Source organism: Centruroides vittatus, unplaced genomic scaffold (genome assembly GCF_030686945.1).
Source record: "Centruroides vittatus isolate TY-2023 unplaced genomic scaffold, ASM3068694v2 scaffold_861, whole genome shotgun sequence".
In the NCBI taxonomy this organism is placed as follows: domain Eukaryota; kingdom Metazoa; phylum Arthropoda; class Arachnida; order Scorpiones; family Buthidae; genus Centruroides; species Centruroides vittatus.
In genome coordinates, this window is record NW_027122718.1 from 6,796,311 (window position 1) to 6,815,870 (window position 19,560).

The following is a 19,560-nucleotide window of genomic DNA, read 5'->3' on the forward strand; positions in this document are numbered from 1 at the left end:
GAAAAAATTTTTCCCCGGCGCGGTCGCCGACGTAGGGAAAAAATCCCTACGTCCCCATCTCGGAACCTAAGGTAAGGCCGCGACTCTACTAGCCGTAAAATAGCCGTAAAAGCTTTTAATCACGTGACCTATTTGCGTTTGCGCTCGGATTGCGGTGGAGGTCCGGCTAGCGAAGCTTTTTACGGCGACAGTACTATTACGGTGTATACGTGATATATCGATATAAAGACAAGAATTATATTCTACGAGTTTTTTCTGTACTATAATTACAAATGTAGTAAAAGTAATATCTTTACTTTCATATATTGACTTTTATTATTATATTATTAAGATAATATACAGCACTTATAAGCTTAGCTTTTTTATTATATACTCCTCTAAATCGAAGGATTTTCCTTTGGCTGTCCATATCACGTGTTTTAGGCATCCATTATTATAATCAGGATACCTCTTGTAGATACATGAATACTTTCGGATGTTTTCGATAAATCTTTCCAGATCTTCTAGAGTAGCCACGAGAGAACGTACACAAAAGCTCGTTTTTCGCCATTTTCGTACCGTGTCACGATGACCTAGATTTCACTGACTTCTGATTGGTGGATGGTACCGGTTTACGGTCGTATTCACTTCGAAAGTTGAACACTGCTCAACTCGCTTTTACGTTGGTTTTACGACCTGCTCAGGCGTAAAATATCATGGTCACGTGATTAAAAGCTTTTACGGCGAGGGGTTTTACGGCCCTTTTACGGCTAGTGGAGTCGCGGTCTAACATTAACCAAACATTCTCTATTAATTCTTATTTGCTAAGTTGATTAATATACTATTTAAAATAAATCAGCGACCAGTTGCTTAAGTTTCCCGGAAACATTTAAAACTGCGTGTTTAGCGCCATCTGTTATCATAGTTTATTATTAAAAACTTTTTATATTTTTAAGTATTATAAAATGGGGAAAAACGCTTAATTTTGAGGGTAGGGATGGGTTATATACGTCGTATATATTGTAAATGCTAATAACGAGTAGAATCGTCATTAAGTCCGACTCTACTGGAGATACATACGACCTCATTTATCTCTCCACCCCTCGACCTTTAACCACCAAAATTTGATAGCATCACTCTGCCTAATAAACAAAAAGCCACCTGCAAAATCTCAGAAATTAGCCAGGTTGAGACCGAAGTTTTCAACGCGAAAACGTGTACGTCGGACGTTCAGCGCCGCTTTCCTGTAAGCCTAGAAGTTTGGCAATGCTCGACATTCCAAAGGCCATTGCCTAACTTGTAGGCTTACAGGAATGCCGCGCTAAACGTCCGACGTACACGTTTTCGCGTTTAAAACTTCGACCTTAACCTCGCTAATCACATGTTTCCTTTCATCCGACATGGACTCTTCTTTTGCTGCGCGGACTATATCTATTGAAAATTTATGAAATGACAGACTATTTGATTTTTAGGTCTAGATTTACAATAAGGCACGCAATAAGGCCATTTATCTATTAAGATTTATTTCTTTACTTTCTTTGTGAAATAAGGAGTTAAAAATCAAACCTAAAGGCTTTTTGAAGAACTAGTGAGAACCATATTTACTGGCGGAATTTCATTCTATTTCCCGGCATTCTATTCCGTAGGTTATCAAAAGAGACTATGGTATTCATTAATTATGTATGCTGTTTGGTTTGGTTTGATGGGATATAGCAACGCAACACGACAGCGATCTGCCAAGGAGGAAGTGCCTCCCAGGAAGACTTTCTATGGAAAACTGGTTCCTATTTGGATATCGGATATCTGAGGTAAACCCGGAAAACTCCAAGTGACAAGCTTGTTGGTGAGGCGCGAAACCACTACTAGTGTTCGGTGATTTTCCACTCTGCCACTGAAGGTTGCAATTAAACTGAATTTTTGTTAAAAATTTCTACTTCAAAGTGTACTCATTTCCTCCCTAAATAACCTTTGCAAAATCACGAGTGCATCTTATTATGCGAGAAATGTGATATACAGCCGTAGTCACTATTGTATTTGATTTGGTTTGAATAGACAGACAGAGAATGATCAAACAAAAAGATTCTCCAGTAGTATTTGTTGACTCTGCGAGTTAGACCTGGCGACCCTCTGAGTCGATCTTCCTTGTATTACTTGCTACAAGACGAGAGAAATTCATAAATCTTAAACTTATATTTATTATAGACTTGAGAGATGACATTTAGAACATAAATATATAAGTAAGTAATGATACCATTATGATGTCGAAATTCGATTGTTTTCGTAGTTGTATGATACGAACAGTAAGACAATCTAGTCTCTTGAGATAAACATCTTAAAAATTTCTTCTGAAGTGCGCCCGAATATTCCACTCTTTCCTCAGATAATTTTTGTTTATAGCAACCCCTTTTTTGTCACACAAGCCCAGTAGATTGCCACTTTTTAAAAGTTTATAAACATAATTCTTTGCCAGCGCAGAAGTTTAGGATATTTTCGCGTAAGATGTTGCTTCAATTTTCGGCAACTTTCTTCTTTAAGTAGGCCAACTTTCCACAATAAATATTTTCTATTCTGTACTGTAAAGGCTGTGTGATGAGGGACGGACCCAACATATCCGGAATAGACAACCCTCAAAGATTCCTTTGCGACTCGTCCAGATTCGTTCTCTGGTACTTCAGTGCAGTAATTTGACACTTTAACCGCTTGGCCACCCTTGGATAATATTAACTAAAAAGTCTTCTTAATGCCCTTTATCGGTGGCCGAGTGGATAAAACCACTGAACGGAATTCTAACAAGCTTCAAACTTTCATTTATATATAGTTTTATAGAAAAATACAATTGCAATAATTCTTGCAACATTATTTAAAATAAAGAAAACTCTATTTTTTACAAAGTAAAAAATTTTAAATTATTTAAGTAGTAATACTGAATGCAAGGGAATGTTTATAGTGCCGAGACTCCTTGATACCAAAGCAATCGGTTTTGTTACTTTATAACAGTGTTTCTCAAACTTTTTGGACCGCGACCCCCCTTCTGCACTTAAAAATTTCAAAGGACCCCCCGAAGAATAAGTATGTGTCAAAAAACATCCCGGAAGGAGGGGTTTTTTTTTAACTCTCTCCGCCCTGTGGACACTACAAGGGCCTCTTTTAGTAGGCCCATTATGGGTTCGGCCAGGCCCACAATGGGGCGACCGGGTGGTGAGGGACGGGGCCCAACATATCCGAACGGACCACCCCCCGAAAAATTCTTGGGGATTTTTCGACCCGTTCGGATTCGATCCCGGGTCCCCCAGAGCGGTAGGCTGCCACCTTGACCGCTCGGCCATCCGGCCGCTGGAAGGAGGTGGTTAGGCTCGTGTTTAAATATTTATATTATTTTTATTATTTATATGTGCAATTTATTTAAGTAAAAATTATTTTATATATTTTTTATTTCTATTATTTCTAAACATGAATCCATAGTAAATTTATAAAATATTTGAAAAAATTGATCTGGCATCAATTTTTCAGCGACCCCCCAAATATTTTTCACGACCCCCAGTTTGAGAATCACTGCTTTATAATATAAATAAATATAACACGTATCATGTAACTTTATCTTAGAATGTTAATGCGTTAGTCTGACAGATCCCCACACTTATATCTTGCATTATATTTCTGGTTTTCTGTTGGCCACTCTGATTGACTCTTCAGTGGCTTTCCGTTGGACAATAGTCCCTCAAAACCAACAATCATCATCGGTGGCGTACCCAGAGGAAGGCCAAGGAGCTCTGGCACCCCAAAGTAAAAGGATAAAACATGGCCAAGCAGTTAAGGTGGCAGCTTACTCCTCTAGAGGGACCGGGAATTTCTCGTCCGAATGTATTGACCCCATTACTTACCATCCGGTCTGGCCGAATCCATAATAGGATTGCTAAAAGGGCCCTCATAGTGCCCACAGAGCGGAAATACTATACAATAACGTGAAAGTGATTATATGGGAGTTTGTTTATGACTAATAACCCCACAATGGGTTTCATAAAATAGAAAGCACTCAGGGCCCATGGGGGAATGAGTGAAAAAAATAAAATAAATATATATATACATAAATACAATTTTTATAATATACACGCGAATTCAAGAGATTAATTATATAAAAAATCGATAATTCAAAACAATTTTATATAATAACTAATCAGCTGTATTGTGTAGATTTGCGGACAACATGGAGTCTGGTGCCAACAATAGGAAGCCGTGATGCTTGTGTAGACATTGATAAACGCTTCGGATGTGACGACGTTTGTTTGGATTTATTAAGAAATTGAGAATAATTTACTCGTCGATAACTTCTCGAAGATTGCTTTGTTTATCGGAGTTTTAATTGAACCGTAACTAATTTATTCGTCGGAAACGTCACTCTACGTAACGGTATATTATAAAAAGAAACGTCTTATCTTCATTATATGTTAAACATTTGGAGAATAAAAGAATATTTCTATAAGAAAATATGAAGGATGAGAAATTAACTGTTTGGTAAGAAAGTAAAATCACAAAAACAAAATATATATTTTTTTAAGTTTTTAATTTATTTAACTTTTAATAACTATTTCAGAGTTGAAATTTCGTATTTATGTCCACAAAATAGATTACTTTCTAAATAATGACATGAAATAGTTCTTGATAAACTAACAGAGCTTGAAGAGTAATCGGTTGTTTACTCGTTCGGTTGTGTTTAATAATAGTAATAATAATAATGTACGTTCATTAAACAGATGTAAAATGAATGTAAACTATATAATTAGTGATACACGAATTAGATTTTTTAAACGCAAAGTGCATTTAACTTCTGTCAAAAACTGTAATCGTTTGTAATCTTTCCGAATTATTATAAATACGGAATGGAAGATGTGGATATTTGGGATTACGGAAATCGAATGAATTCCTAAACTGTCGGGTATACCTTTTCGAAAGATGTGATTACGATAAACTATAGTGTATCATTTTATGAATTATCGCTACTATTTATTGAAGATGTAATAATTGTTAATCGAGTTGGTGCAGACGAGAGAAACGCCGTATGCGTTTGCTACCGGTGGCGGATAAAACCGTCGAACGCCGGCGGTCGGCTGTGGGTTTGAATCTCGCCCGTGTGAAGAAAACTCGAAAACTACACGTGTAACGCCTAAATGGGGGCAGGTTTTCCAAAGAAAGTTCTCCTGGGAGAGATTCCCTCTTGGCTTATTACCCACGTGTTGCATTGCTGTATCCCACTGAACCTAACCAAACCGAAAATTTACTAAAAATGATTGAATTGAATAGAGAAAAATTTGAAAATGAGCTAAGCTTTCTGTTCCAATTTTTTAATACTGGCAATGAAGTTTGTTCTCTGTTTTGAACTACTTTGAATGTAGATCCAGTAATTGCTCGGATTATAAACACAGATTTTCATTGAAGTCAAAAAAATACTTTATTTGAAATATTCTTGGGATCTACATTCCATTTTTTATCATTCAAACTTGTACCACATTCTAAGGAACATAACACTCCTTTAGTCATTTTATTTACAATTTAGAATAAGTAGAGACTCTCATCGCTGAAAATAAAATGTATTCTCTACAAACAAAGTATTTTTTGGACTTAATAAAGATTTGCTTATTATCTGAGGATGATGATGATAATTTTGAAAAATTATAGAAAAACCTTTGAGTGTACAGTTATGGTAGAAACCCAATTATTTGAGGTAATGTAGGTGATGATACTTCAAATAACCAAGAACTCAGATGAAACAGACAGCCATGGCTATTTTGGATTAAAAGTTATAAATATTAAAGATATATTATGTATCACTTTTAAGCAATTTCTCTAGCTTAGCAAATTTAATCATATAAAACATCTTTTTATATCATTTATTATGTGAGAGTCACTCAAATGTACAATGGTCCGCGAAAGGCAGTACACGAATAAATAACGACAATTATTTACTTTTCACGTGATTAGTAATACACGGGATTCTTTTCGGATTCCAACTTGGAGCATTACAAAATATCCAGAATCGAAGCAAGGAGTCGAGTAAATACAAATCAAGGGAACCAGTTCGTGACAAATAAGTAAAAGACACTTGTAATCTTACAACTAATACTTACACTAAATTATAAACTAAAAGAAGAAGGAAAGGTTAACAAAAAAGGTATTAGTATGATAGAGGAGGAGGTTATAAACAATACCCAGGATTTTTTTGTCCAGTCTTGATGCTCTTCTGGTGGGGAACCACTATAAATCCTGTTTTCCGACGATCTTTAATTGGATCTCTCCAACGATCCTCCTCATACAAGAGTTGTTCGCCTCTCTCTCCTCACGTTAACAGGGTCCTTTCTCTCCTTTGCAGGCCACCTTCATCTCCCTTTGTCCTTCTAGACCAGTGTTTCCCAAAGTGTGGTACGCGTACCCCCAGGGGTACGGGAAGAGTTTAGTGGGGGTACACGCTGCACCGTGCTTCGGCTGTTCCTGATGCAACAAGCAGTTTACTTTTTTTCGATTACGAACATAGAAAAATAATAAAAAACTTCGTTACTTCTTAGCGGTTTCGCCGGGTGCTGTGATTCTGTGTATTCCTCCACCTTATGGCTAAGACAACAGCGTTACACAAAAACCTCCAGTATCTACACATTGAATTGTTACAATGTGCGCGTGTGTATTTTTAGCTTTTGTGCGATTTTTCTAACAGGAAAGGTTTGTTATGTGCTTTAGTATTAATAAAAAGCTAAAAATGCCGAATAAACCAATTTTTCTGCAGCTAGTTACTACAACTAACAATTCTTAGCAGAGACTTACTTTGACAGGGCTTCTAGAAAGACGAAAATGAGACCTAAAGTCCATATCGCTATATCTAGGAACAATATTTTCCACATAGTCTTCTATTTTGGCTTTTTCGATTTTTCATTTGCAGCAGCATATAGAAATGGAATATCCTCGTTATCTTTGGTTTTTGATTTAAAGTATATGCAATTTTTTTGACGAGGGGTACTCAGCATTAAGAAAATTATACAAAGGGTACACAGATGTCAAAAGTTTGGGAAACACTGTTCTAGACGACGAGCAGGAGCGTACCTTTCACACATCTGCCTTTGCCAAGAGTCCGACCCAAGAATGTCCCTTCTTATCCGTTATAGTAGCCTCGGGGCCTTCACTTCCCATTGTTAATGTGGTTCTTAGAAAGGGTTACCCCACCCATGGGAAAGGAATGTTAGTCAAAAATCTGAGGAAAAAAAAAGGGGAGAACAAAGAAGAAAGAAAACTTAAAACTAAATTTATATCTAAAATATATACAGTAATATGGTGTATTGCCACAATTATATGACTAATATACTTACAATAGTTTTAAGAATAAAAATGTGAGTTGTTTAGTTACGTTTAAATACGTGTGATCTGTCGCACTTTAAGTTAAATAATGAAAGGTAGCAGAAACAAATCATTTTGCAATAAACATTATCATTTTAAATTTTTATGAATTACGCTATAAGAAATGTAGTGTGTTCACTTACTGGCTCACTGTGGATAATGCAGAACCTCTCTTAATAAGGACTCAGATAATTGGGATTCTACTATATTAAATTTAGTAATTATGTTTAGCTGTAATCTTTCTCAAATAAATCAAATTATTTCTAAATATTTCTGAGGTTAGAGATTTAATCAATGTATCCCTATAATTTTATAATAATAGAATAGAAAACTTGTTATAATCTTTCAAAATTTTATTACAGTTAAGAAATTGTAATGAAATATTTGAATGTTAATCAAATGAATTGTTATTATAACGTGTATAAATTAATAAATAAATTAGCATTAATAATGTAAACTTTATTACGAAAATAGTGTTTACAAAACATATCTATTTATAATTCTCCTTAGTTTGAATAATTATAATTTCTGATATTTCTTTACAATAAACTTCATTAAAATGATGGACTTTGAATATATTTTTGTAAAGTTTAACTAGATCTTTATGATTTTTATAGAAGATTATATCAAGATTAGATTCATGATAAATTTTAAATGATTATTTTAAAATAACTTTTTGTTTTTAATTAACAAATAAGTTCCTGTTAGGTTAATGTTACCTTAGGTAGCCAAGATGGCGACTCGTCTCTAATTCCAGCAAGGAAACAGTGGGACGCACGTTCTAACCTAACCTAACCTAACCTATTCTGAATAAATTACCATAATTATTAGAATAGGTTAGGTTAGGTTAGAACGTGCGTCCCACTGTTTCCTTGCTGGAATTAGAGACAAGCCGCCATCTTGGCTACCTAAGGTAACATTAACCAACAAATAAAACTCTCTGTATAATGAAAATTATTTTTTTTTCAGTAATTCTAAAAGAAGATAGAACAATTTTTATATCTCATATAAGTATGACTGAGATATATTTGTAAATATATTTAATGTAACAAAAAAGTAATGGCTGATCAACTATCAGGAATTGCCATCATCATATGCATTGCTTTTGGTGTATTAGTAAGTATTTCGAACTTTGTTTAAACGATACTAAAAATAATTATTTACGTCAGATTAATATTTTAGACAAAGCTAAATCTTTATTGTTATTTATCATTTAACAAGCAAAATTGAAATTTGTATAATTTTGTTTATCGTAAATGTCTGATATTTACGATATAAATGTATACGGGGTCGTCCAAAAAGAATGCTATCGTTTTAAATTACTGTAATTATGTTAATTATTATCTGAGAAGTATGTGACGTATAGCAATTGATAGAGTAACTGTCTGAGTTCCATCTCCTCTGCATTCAAATGTCTTGTTGTCAACTAACACTAGAAAGCACTGTAAACAAAAATGGAAACTCCACAACACAGAAGGCATTTTGTGCTCTTCATTTTGAAAGTTGGAATCTCTAATTAGTGCAAAATATGAGCAATCTTCAGGAATTGTAGGAATGTGGTTGCTATGGGACGAGTTTAGTGGATATGCCGTAGTGAGCATAGGAAGAATTTGAATATCAGTTGGATTGTGCTTTATGGCACGAGATATACACATTGAGAAATTATAATGGGTAAATGCAGTTTTCCAATGCTTTAATGTACATTACAATGTCCTCAGATAATAATTAATATAATTACAGAAATTTAAAATGGTAGTATTCTTTTTGGAAGACCCTGTATGTATATGTATAATAAGTAATAAGGATATAAGTGGAACCAGTAACATTTCTCTTACTAAAAATTTATATTAACTTACTAGGAATGATTATAATAATAATAATTTTAAAGTTGTGTTTTCAGTTTTTTGACATTTTTAAAATTATCCAAGGAACAACATTTGTAGATAGCTTTTTACTTGTACAATACAGTGTTTTATGATTGTTAATAAAAATAATGGCATTGTTAATTAGTATCGTTTTTAATATTCATTTTTATTTTAAAAATTGATTTTCATGTTAAAGAAAGATTTGTTAACAAGGCAAGATAATATGAAATATTGTAAAAAAAATCTGTTATGACAAATGTGTTATTTAATCAGTTAATAAACCTCATTATTTTATAAATCAAATTTTAGATTCATTGCACATTGTCGATTATCTTGGAATATTTGCTTGGAAAATTGTTGTTTTTAAACATGTTCGTTTTTCCATTAGTATATCACTTTATTAACAACAAAGGAACATTTCTAATAAAGTGATGTACTGGTTTCATATCTTGTCTGTATTCTTAACAGTGCAATAAGTGTAGCTATAGAAAGCTATCATTAAGCTTATATTTGTAATTTAATCTAGACAAGAAGCACACTATAGTATTTAAAATTATTTCCACTTTTGCTCTGTGTAGATGAAAAACAAACAATTTATGATGAATATTTAGTGATTATTATTGATAAATCATATTATTTTGTTATGGTTAAGTAAAGGTAAATAAATAAAATAATCTTTGTGCATGTACTCTGCTGTACATCTTATTAAACTTATCTATAAAAGTAATTTTACGCATAAACCCATTTCCAATATTGTTTGCACTGCATAATAATATAATTTAATATGATTTTAACGATAACATCTTGATTAAAAAACTACTGTTGATTAGATAAAGTTAAAAGTTATAAACATTTTAATTGTTATGTTTATCCATCTTTAGGATTATAAATCAAATTTTCAAGTAATTAATAATACTTTCAAAAGAATTATAAGCCTAAAAGTATGCATCTGATTAAAGTATCCATTAATGGCATTCTGTAATAAGTGAAATTTTCTTTATTATATCAATATCTATATTTTTAGTGTATATCTATTTTTCCCTTACAAATTATTAAGCAAATGATTCTTATCGCCGAAACATTTCATAGCCTTTTTAATTATAACAAACATTGAAGATCTGTTGCTGAAATAATAATGTATTATGTATAGTTGAACTTCATTAATGTGAATAGTCATGGTGGCTAAAATGTTCGTATTAAAAATAATTATAAGTTGTGTTATCAATTATGTAAAAAAATTTATAAAATTATAAGATATATATACAGTCAAACTTGAATATAATGACGCCGGTTATAATGAAAGCCCAGCTATAATAACAAAATATTGACAGTCCAGTTAGAACTTTATACTTTAACATTACATTTTACCCTGATTTAATGATATCGAAACTTGGTTATAACGACAAAATTTTCCACATTTTTTAACACGTAGATTGATGTTTTAGCCTATTTTTAAGGAAAATTTAACAGTACATTGTATGTTATCAGTTTTGTAGTATTAGTTTAGTTTTAGTAGAAAAAGCTTTTGGTGAAAGAATGTGCAGGCATGATCCTGCTAATTCGTAAAGTAAACACATTGCTGTGAAACCTCTTGGGTACGCTGGAGTGTTTCTATTGACTGATAACTTGGTTGAAGGATTCAGTCAAGGAAGTTATAGATTTTCTTCCTTTAATGATTAATCATTTCTGCAAATACATAAAATTATGCTAAAGTGTAAAAATCTCTCCATTGAAGACAGTTTCAAACATAAAACAAATTGAAGGCGATGCAAAAAAGGTTATGATTTGTAAGGACTTTGGCCTGAGCAACTCAACTGTGTACACAGTCTGGAAAGACTGTGAGAAAATACAAAAAGTATTTGATGAATCCAGAAAGAATGTTAAGAAGGTAAGGAAACTTATACACAAAGATTTGGTTTGTGTGACCTTAAATTTGTTCACAAAGCAGCAGTGTCTAAACATTCTAATTAATGGCTCAATCTTAAAAGTTAAAATCAAAGAACTTGAACAATTGTTGGCAATCGAAAACTTTAATTGCAGCAATGATTGGATTGATCATTTAAACATCATCATGACATTATATTTGGTAAAGTTTGCAGAGAATCAGCTGAAGTAAACTTGCAGACAACAACTGATTGTTACAAAATGACTGGCCTAAGCTTCATGAAGGATTTAATGATTTAGACATTTTCAATGGAGAAAGACTGGATTGTTTTATGGATAATAAAAAAATCTTGTCGTGATAAGACTTTAAAATTTAAGGAAGAAAAATGTGTTGGTGGAAAATTGTCAAAGGAACAAATCACAGTTCTAGTTGTTACTAATATGGATTGCAGCGAGAAAAGAAAATTTATGGTGATAGAAAAATCAAAAAATGCTTGGTATTTTAAAAACAAAAGATCTCTTCCTGTACATTATTTAGTAAACAAAAATGCATGAATGACATCTTAACTGTTCAAGGAAGAATTGATTTCCTGAACTGTGTGGTAAGGATCATACGATTTTCCGTGTGTTAGAAATTGCCCCCACACCTGTACAGAACACAAACTAAGTAACATTAAACTTGTGTTTCTTCCATCAAACACTACAAGTGTGCTATGAACCAAGGACTAATTCAGAATCCTAAGTGCCACTATAGAAAGTTCATTTTGATACAAGTATTGCAGGGTTTTGAAAATAGTGACCAGAACAATTTCTCTCCTGAATGCTATAAGATGTTTAGCCATAACATGGAATCGAGTTACACTAGAGACAATTAGAGACTGCTTCCGTCACTCAAAATTCTCAGACACAGCTGCAAGCTTGGACTCTGCAAGTGAATCTGAGTGGTACAACAAGATCAACACTGAAATTATCTCAAATGCAGAGATGCAGCACTGTTCAAGCAGACAATGACATTATAACCAGTGCAATAAACTCTGATGCCGACATCATAGTGGAAGTGCAAAAGGAAGCTAACCATTACGATGATATGGAAAATGATGATGATAATTGCAAAGTGATTGCAAATTTGGAATCTGTTTCTACACTAGCAATTTCCAACGAAGTGACTGCCACTTTGAAAATATTGACTTCATTCTTTGAATCTTCTTCCCAAACAGAAGACTTGACATTTGCTACTCTGTCCCATCTTCAGAATGATTCAAATAATATGTATTGGAAAATACCAAAGACTCAAAGCAAAGCATTTTATAGGAGAGATAAAATGAGCACTGCTACGGAAATATAATTTACACATCACAGATCTTTCAACTAGTGTCGCCAAATAATTTTTATGAAAAATTATATAAACTGTTTTTAAAAGTAGCAAAATAACCTGAAAAATAATTCAATGCTTTTGTCTTATTTTTATTGATAAAATTTTTGACTATCCACATCGAATGTTTCTGCTTTAGTAACAAAAATCTTTTCTTATTACCTCCCCATTGTTAAGTCTAATTCATAACTATAAAATGCAAATATTCGTGTGACTTTTTAAACTTTTTTTCAGGTAAGGAATCAATTCCTAAAGTTATGACTAGAAATCAGATTTTGTAGCCACAAAAAGCTGAATAAAAGTTTCAAAGGTAGTAAAAAGTAGCAAATTCAAAAAAAAAAATCTTTATTGTTAGTATATATTACAAATAACTGAAGGAGAATGAACAATTAAGAGAACTTCTTTAATTCATTAACTGTTTTAATTTGCTGTTTGTTATATTTTTAATGTAATAAATATTACAGTATTAATATCTACATTTGGCCTGATAGCTGAGGTGGTTAAGGCACCATTCTGCTGCTCTGGTAGGTCTGGATTCAAATCTGGGTAGCAATCCCAGAAATTTTTGGGGATGGTCTGCCTCGAATATGTCAGGCCCTGTTTCTTACACTTGGCCACTCTCGTTGTGCCCTGGCCAATCCCATGATAAAAAAATAAAAAAAGACCTTCTTAGTTCTTATATGACATATTCAAAAATAGCCATATTATAATTTACTATCTAACTTTATAACAGCAAACTACAGCAGTGGTGTAGCAAGGGGGGTGCAAGGGGGTGTATCATGCACCGAGCACCACTCGCAGAGGGGTGCCCAAATGATCACTATGACAAACTACATGTGTTTCTGGAGGGAGGAGGAGGGTGCCAATAAAGTGTCGTGCCCGGGTGCCAGTTATGTTTGCTATGCCACTGAACTATAGAAAGATTCAGCAAACTGTGTCTAAAGCTTCAGAAGTAGCAAAAAGTAACACAATAGGATTTATTCAGAGGGGCTGTAGATTCACATATGGTAAAAATAAATTATCAAGAAAGTGCTGTCTTTGAACTGAATAAAGTAGTAATTGCTCCAAAATCTGACCTCTAGTTATGATCATATATTGCAGAACTTTCTATATACATGTATTGATAAATTGATTTATTATTTTATATATTAAATATATAGATGATAATTTATACCTGTAATTTTATTTTATGAACAAAATAGAAAAATATAAAATAATTAGTTGTTCAAAAATAATTTAAAACTTTAATTTTACTATTAAACCATTAAATACAGTAGTGAACCGAAAATCGGAATCAATTGGGGACTGGGATTGTTCAGATTAGGGATTTGTTCCGATTACGGTTTATGTACGAAAAAATATATTAACCTGTCCGATGTTCAAATTTTTCTCTGTTGCGTGTCACTTCGTGTTGAATTTTTGTCGATTTTAAGCCTAACGAAAATTTTTATAATAATAATCGAGGCTATCGTATCGTTAAAAATTATTTCTGCATTTTGTACAAACAAAATAAATATATTGAAGAATATAAAAACATGAAAATTATACTTTAGAAGTAAATTTAGTATCAAAAACGTTCGATTCAGCACGACACAGTCCGACTGAAAATCGTGCCGATTACCGGCGATTCCAATTACCGGGGTTCCGATTTACGAGTCTCTACTGTAATCCAAAAATTAAACTTTTCATAATTTATATCTATTGTATATTTTAAATAAATTCTTAATACTTATTACATTTGTTTATTTATTTTATTAGACTTTTATATTATTATTTATATTTGCCAAAAGACAAATAATGAGGTTTGCATTAAAGTCAAGAAGAGGTCCTCATGTTCCAATTGGACATGGTGCTCCAAAAGTAAGCATATAACTCAATTCATATCTAATGTAATGGAAGTAATCACTTCAGTTACATTCTGTCGATAAATAAAATTTTATAAATTTGCTAGAATTGTTATAATGTTTTTGACCATTTCACTACTATTATATACATTTTATATTAGCAGATCAAATGATAATTTATAAATCATTAGATCTTTCCTGTTCATGTAATCCTTGATACAGTAGACCCCCCCCTATAACATGGTAGATATGTTTCATGTTATATGAATCCGTGTTGGATGAGTCACTTAAATACAAGAGCCAATCACGGCCCGGCACGTGTGCAGTTTAGGGGCTATGGCTGTTTGAAAGGTTTTCTTCCATAAAATTAACCGGTTCTAGACTAATTTGACTCAACATTTCCAAATCACGTATAATTTTTTGGGAATAATCCATATAAACTATGCTATAAACAAAAAATTGTAGGATTACTTACCGAGTGTGCACCGTTCGACGACGCCATTGCTTAAGCTTGTTTTCGTTGCGGAGCGGCTCATCGAACGGCAGGTGCGTGTTTCCTGATAAGTTATTTTTCTGCAAAAAATTCGCTGAACTTTGGAGATATTATAAATATAAATATAATTTTTATGGCCGTTAAATAATAAGTGGTTTTTAGTAGGTCCGCTGCTTGTTTAAACTCAACGGTTTGTATAATGTTCGCAGTTGGTCCAGATTCGACCAATCCTGTCACAACACGAGTCGGCGATGACGTTTTACCGTGTTATACGAGTCTCTTTTAGCGTGTTATATGAATCCGTGTTATATGAACCCGTGTTATAGGGAGTCTACTGTATATCAGGAATTCCAGTTTAACCTTAAAAAAATCATGTACTTTTATCAATAGCAGATTTATTACTAAAAATTGTTGTTGTTCAGTTATTATTAAAGTTGAAGTGCTCTCCTTTTTCATTACTTGTATGGGGGACTCTTCAAAGTATTATTGGATGGTTCTTTATTAAGTTCACAATTATTTGAAGAGATATCAGTTCCTCTTTTCTGTCTTTTTACTGCTGAGCACTTTTTTGATAGTTTTTCTCTTTTTATGTACTTAAATTGGGTATTTTGTTTATATTTCTATTTATAAATTTGAAATTAAATTTGTAATTAATAACTTCTTTTGATATTTAAATGTCTTCCTACAATGTAAAATTATAAGGATGATTCCATTGTTCATAGAGGTGAGGAAGGGATATGGCAGTAACGTGACAGCTTACTAGCTTAAAAAATGCTGAAGATACCAAAACCAAAACTGAAAAGTTAGTAAATAGTTTTAAAAATGAAGGATTACAATTGATGATAGTAGATATGAACTGTGTAATGTTACCATAAATTTTGATGAAAAGCATCTTTCTTCATAGGTTAAGTAGCACATTAAACATACAAAAGATATTTCCAACAGAGAAAGAAAGAAGAACAATTAAAGACAATTAGCAATTATTTATTGTAATATTGTCACAATTCCAGGTTGCAATTTTTTGTCACAATGCTCTCAATTTTAGTAGTGTCTTGCCTTGTACATCATACTTTTCCTGTTAATAATAATGGAGTTATACTGGTCATCTATCCAACTTTGTTCTGGAGAAAATTTTTGAATTGAAATAACATAACTTCCAGTTTGACTGGAAGTTCATATATAATTAATAGGGACCTCCTGCCCCTGAGCTTATCATATCTGGCCTCAACTTTAATCTATCTAATTCCATTCTCGAGATTAAGGAAGGACAGACAGATAGAGACGGATGGATGGAAATTTAGATCTACAATTTTTGAAAATTGCAGCTCAAAAAGAAGGGCTAAAGTTTTATTTCAGCACCATTAAATTTTGCAAAGGACAATGCAAGCAAGAGGAATTTTCACATGAACTGGCTAAAGCTTTAATTCGGTCAGGGACTTCACTTAAACAAGGTAAATCAAAAAAACTTCCTTGAAAAGTATATCAAGCACTCAATCCATGATCAAAGTCTTGTAAGGAAAGGCTATGTAGAGCCTGCATATGAGGCAACTTTCCAAAAAAATATAAGAAATAGTAGGAAATAACCATTTTTTTATTTTGGATGAAACAATTGATGTGCTAAAAGGTATGTGCTGAACATTCTTGTGATCCATTAACAAGAGAGTCAGTACACCCATGCTCTTAAGATTTTACAAATTAGAAAAGACAAATTCTACAACTGTTTTACAGGCCTTCAATGATGTATGTGCCAAACTGTGGAACTCTGCCATTCCAAACCAGGCACTACACATTCTAATTGCATGCTCAAATATAGTTGATGTATCTAAATCTAAGAGATGTGACTTATTTTGTCCATTTCTTAACAGGATATGTGAAGCAATTAGGACAGAATTTTCTTGGCCAACAATTTCATTTTGGAAATGAAGAAGGCTTTGATTAAATGTCCTGTGAATGTATAGTACAGTACATCTGTATAAAGAGATAACTGGCTTACCATTCCCAAAACATCCTGTAATAACCAGGTGGAATATGTGGATTCAAGTGGCTTTTTTTATCCCAACAATTTTTCATTAATAGGAGCATTCATTGATAAACTGGAGGAAAAGTTTCAGTGGCTGCAATGAAACTCCAAGCATTGGTTGAAACAAGAAGCAATGTCAAGGAAACACTACACCGATTATTCATACAAGTTCCTACGCAGTTCGGTTTCTAAGCTTCAGGAAAGCGATCTGTCTACTGAGAAGCAATGGGAGATTTTTAAATGCAAAAAACCAAGTTGTATGGATTTGCTTTAGAAAAACTGGAATACTTACTACCTGAGCAAATATCTGAATATTTAAAATATGATTTCTGAGTCTCTTCAGTCATAAAACCTGGAGAGTTTTTAGTCAAAACAAATATGCTCCTCTTGCATTTGTTGATGTTGAGAGATTATTTTCTCAGTTCAAAGATTTACTTTCCTCATGTCATCTGGGGTTGACCATGAACAATTGTGTTGTTTGCAAGTACAATTCTTTTCTATTTGTAAACTATGAAATTGATAGATCAGATTTCATAAGCAACTGACTGATTCAAATTTTTTATCATTTTCTCAAGTTTTACATGTTCTATGTATAATTTGTATGCTCAATAAAATGATAGTTTTACAGTAGACCCCCTATAACACGGGTTCATATAACACGGCGAAAAAATTGTGATCGTGTTCATATAACACGCTAAAAGAGACTCGTATAATATGGTAAAATGTCATCGCCAATTCATGTCGCAACAGAATTGGTCAAATCCGGACCAATAGGAGACAATTTACAAACTGTTGAGTTTAAACAAGCACTGGACCTACTAAAAATCATTTATTATTCAATGGCCATAAAAATTATATTTTTATTAATGATGTCTCCAAAGTTAAGTTATTTTTCTGCGAAAAATTTGCTGATCAGGAAACACGTGCCTGCCGTTTGATGAACCGCTCCACGACAAAGACAAGCTTAAGCAATGGCGTCGTTGAATGGTGCACACTTGGTAAGTAATTCTACAATTTTTTGTTTATCGCATAGTTTATATGGATTATTCCCAAAAAATTATACGTGATTTGGAAATGTTGAGTCAAATTAGTCTAGAATCGATTAATTTTATGGAAGAAAACCTTTCAAACAGCCGTAGCCCCTAACCGCACACGTGCTGGGCTGTGATTGGCTCATGTATTTAAGTGACTTGTACAACACAGATTCATATAACACTGAACGTATCTACTGTGTTATGGTGGGGTCTACTGTACTTTATATGTTTTTAGGAGCACTTGTTTTTGTGAAAATCCATCACTTTTTAGAACTTTTCTTAAAGAAACTTTGCATTTCAACTTTCCAAGTTTAATTATTATGATCTTTTCATTCTTATTTATGCAATTTATATTTTCATTTATTTAATATTTATCCATCTATGTTTTCAATATTCTTAAATTATTGAGTGGATATTAATAAAAGAAATGATAAAAATGAATTTTTTAAAATGAAAAAGCATGTGTTGTGAGTGGGGTCTAATGGGTCTATGGATCCCCTTTTTTGGCCTTGTAGGGTTATAATACATCACAAAGCTGTGCTTTGATTGATGTTTACACTTGTTTACCAATAAAAAATACGATATTTTTTTATTGTTAAACAAGGTTTAATTTTGTTTTTATTATATAAAATGTTGATTAATAACCATGAATCGTAAACCAGACGTAGGTCAGAGTTCCCAATATATACATATATATTAAAATTTGTAAGATATATTATTTAATTAATTCTATTAATAATGTATTAATGTTATTTTCAAGCATATTTGATGAAAATTAAATTTTTAATAAATTTTACTTTCCTGGCTGTTACATATAACAGAGGGAAAGTATGGCAATCAATCAAAAAAATGATTCCTCTAAGATTTTTACAGTTTTGGACTCTAGAGAGATTTTTTTTAACATAATGGTGTGTGTGTGTGTGGGGGGGAGGCACAAGTTTGTTCACTCACTTTGAAGCTTAATAATTCTTGTGTCTTTTGTTGAAAATTTCTGAAATATTGCACAGAGGTTTTTGTATTAGGGGATTGATGCTATTAATGACGCGTCTATGTAATTTGTCGACATGATTACCTTGAATCTGTTCACAGCAGGTATCCCTAATGTAATGATTTCTAAGGGCTTTATATTTCTCTTCTTTTAACCAAACCATTGTTCTACTTTTATCTGCTTTCAGCATGACAATATGATTGTCCGACATCCATTTTTTGCTCTCTCACAGAAGTTTCCATGGAATTTCTTCCTGGCTCATCTCATTAGAGGATTTTATCTTGAAAACAGCCTTTCATCAGTAAAGTTCTTTTTGGCATTCATCCATGCCAATGATGAGTTTCTCACGATGGCACGATGTCTTTGTGGTAACAATATAACCTCCTCAGAAACAGAAAAGACAAAACTGACATGCGTAGGGTTCCAGGCATTTATAAAATTATGCTGACAGACAATAGATTTGAGCATGATCTTGAATACATCGGCACCACCACTCGATTGCTTAAAGTAAGGCTAGCAGAACACAAGTATCAGTAAAGGAAAATATAACACCACCCTATCCAGGTATGCCACAGACAATGACATTCTAGCCCATCTAGACCAAGCTTCGATCATACGACGATCTAAGCATGATGACCAAATAAGGACACTGGAAGCTCTCGAAATATGCAAATCTAAAAAGAGCAGCCATTGCATTAATTTCA

At 32.9% G+C, this 19,560-nt stretch overlaps 1 protein-coding gene across 1 annotated transcript in view; it reads left to right on the forward strand.

Moving 5' to 3' along the window:
• Positions 1-4,201: 4,201 nt before the first annotated feature.
• The window catches only part of LOC136990123 (protein C1orf43 homolog), a 40,474-nt gene continuing 25,115 nt past the window's right edge, over positions 4,202-19,560 (forward strand). The window contains exons 1-3 of the mRNA XM_067288494.1: positions 4,202-4,491; positions 8,326-8,472; positions 14,236-14,337. Of these exons, the coding sequence (XP_067144595.1) occupies positions 8,416-8,472; positions 14,236-14,337 (159 nt within the window). The 5' untranslated portion in view covers positions 4,202-4,491; positions 8,326-8,415. The remainder of the gene's footprint in view (positions 4,492-8,325; positions 8,473-14,235; positions 14,338-19,560) is intronic.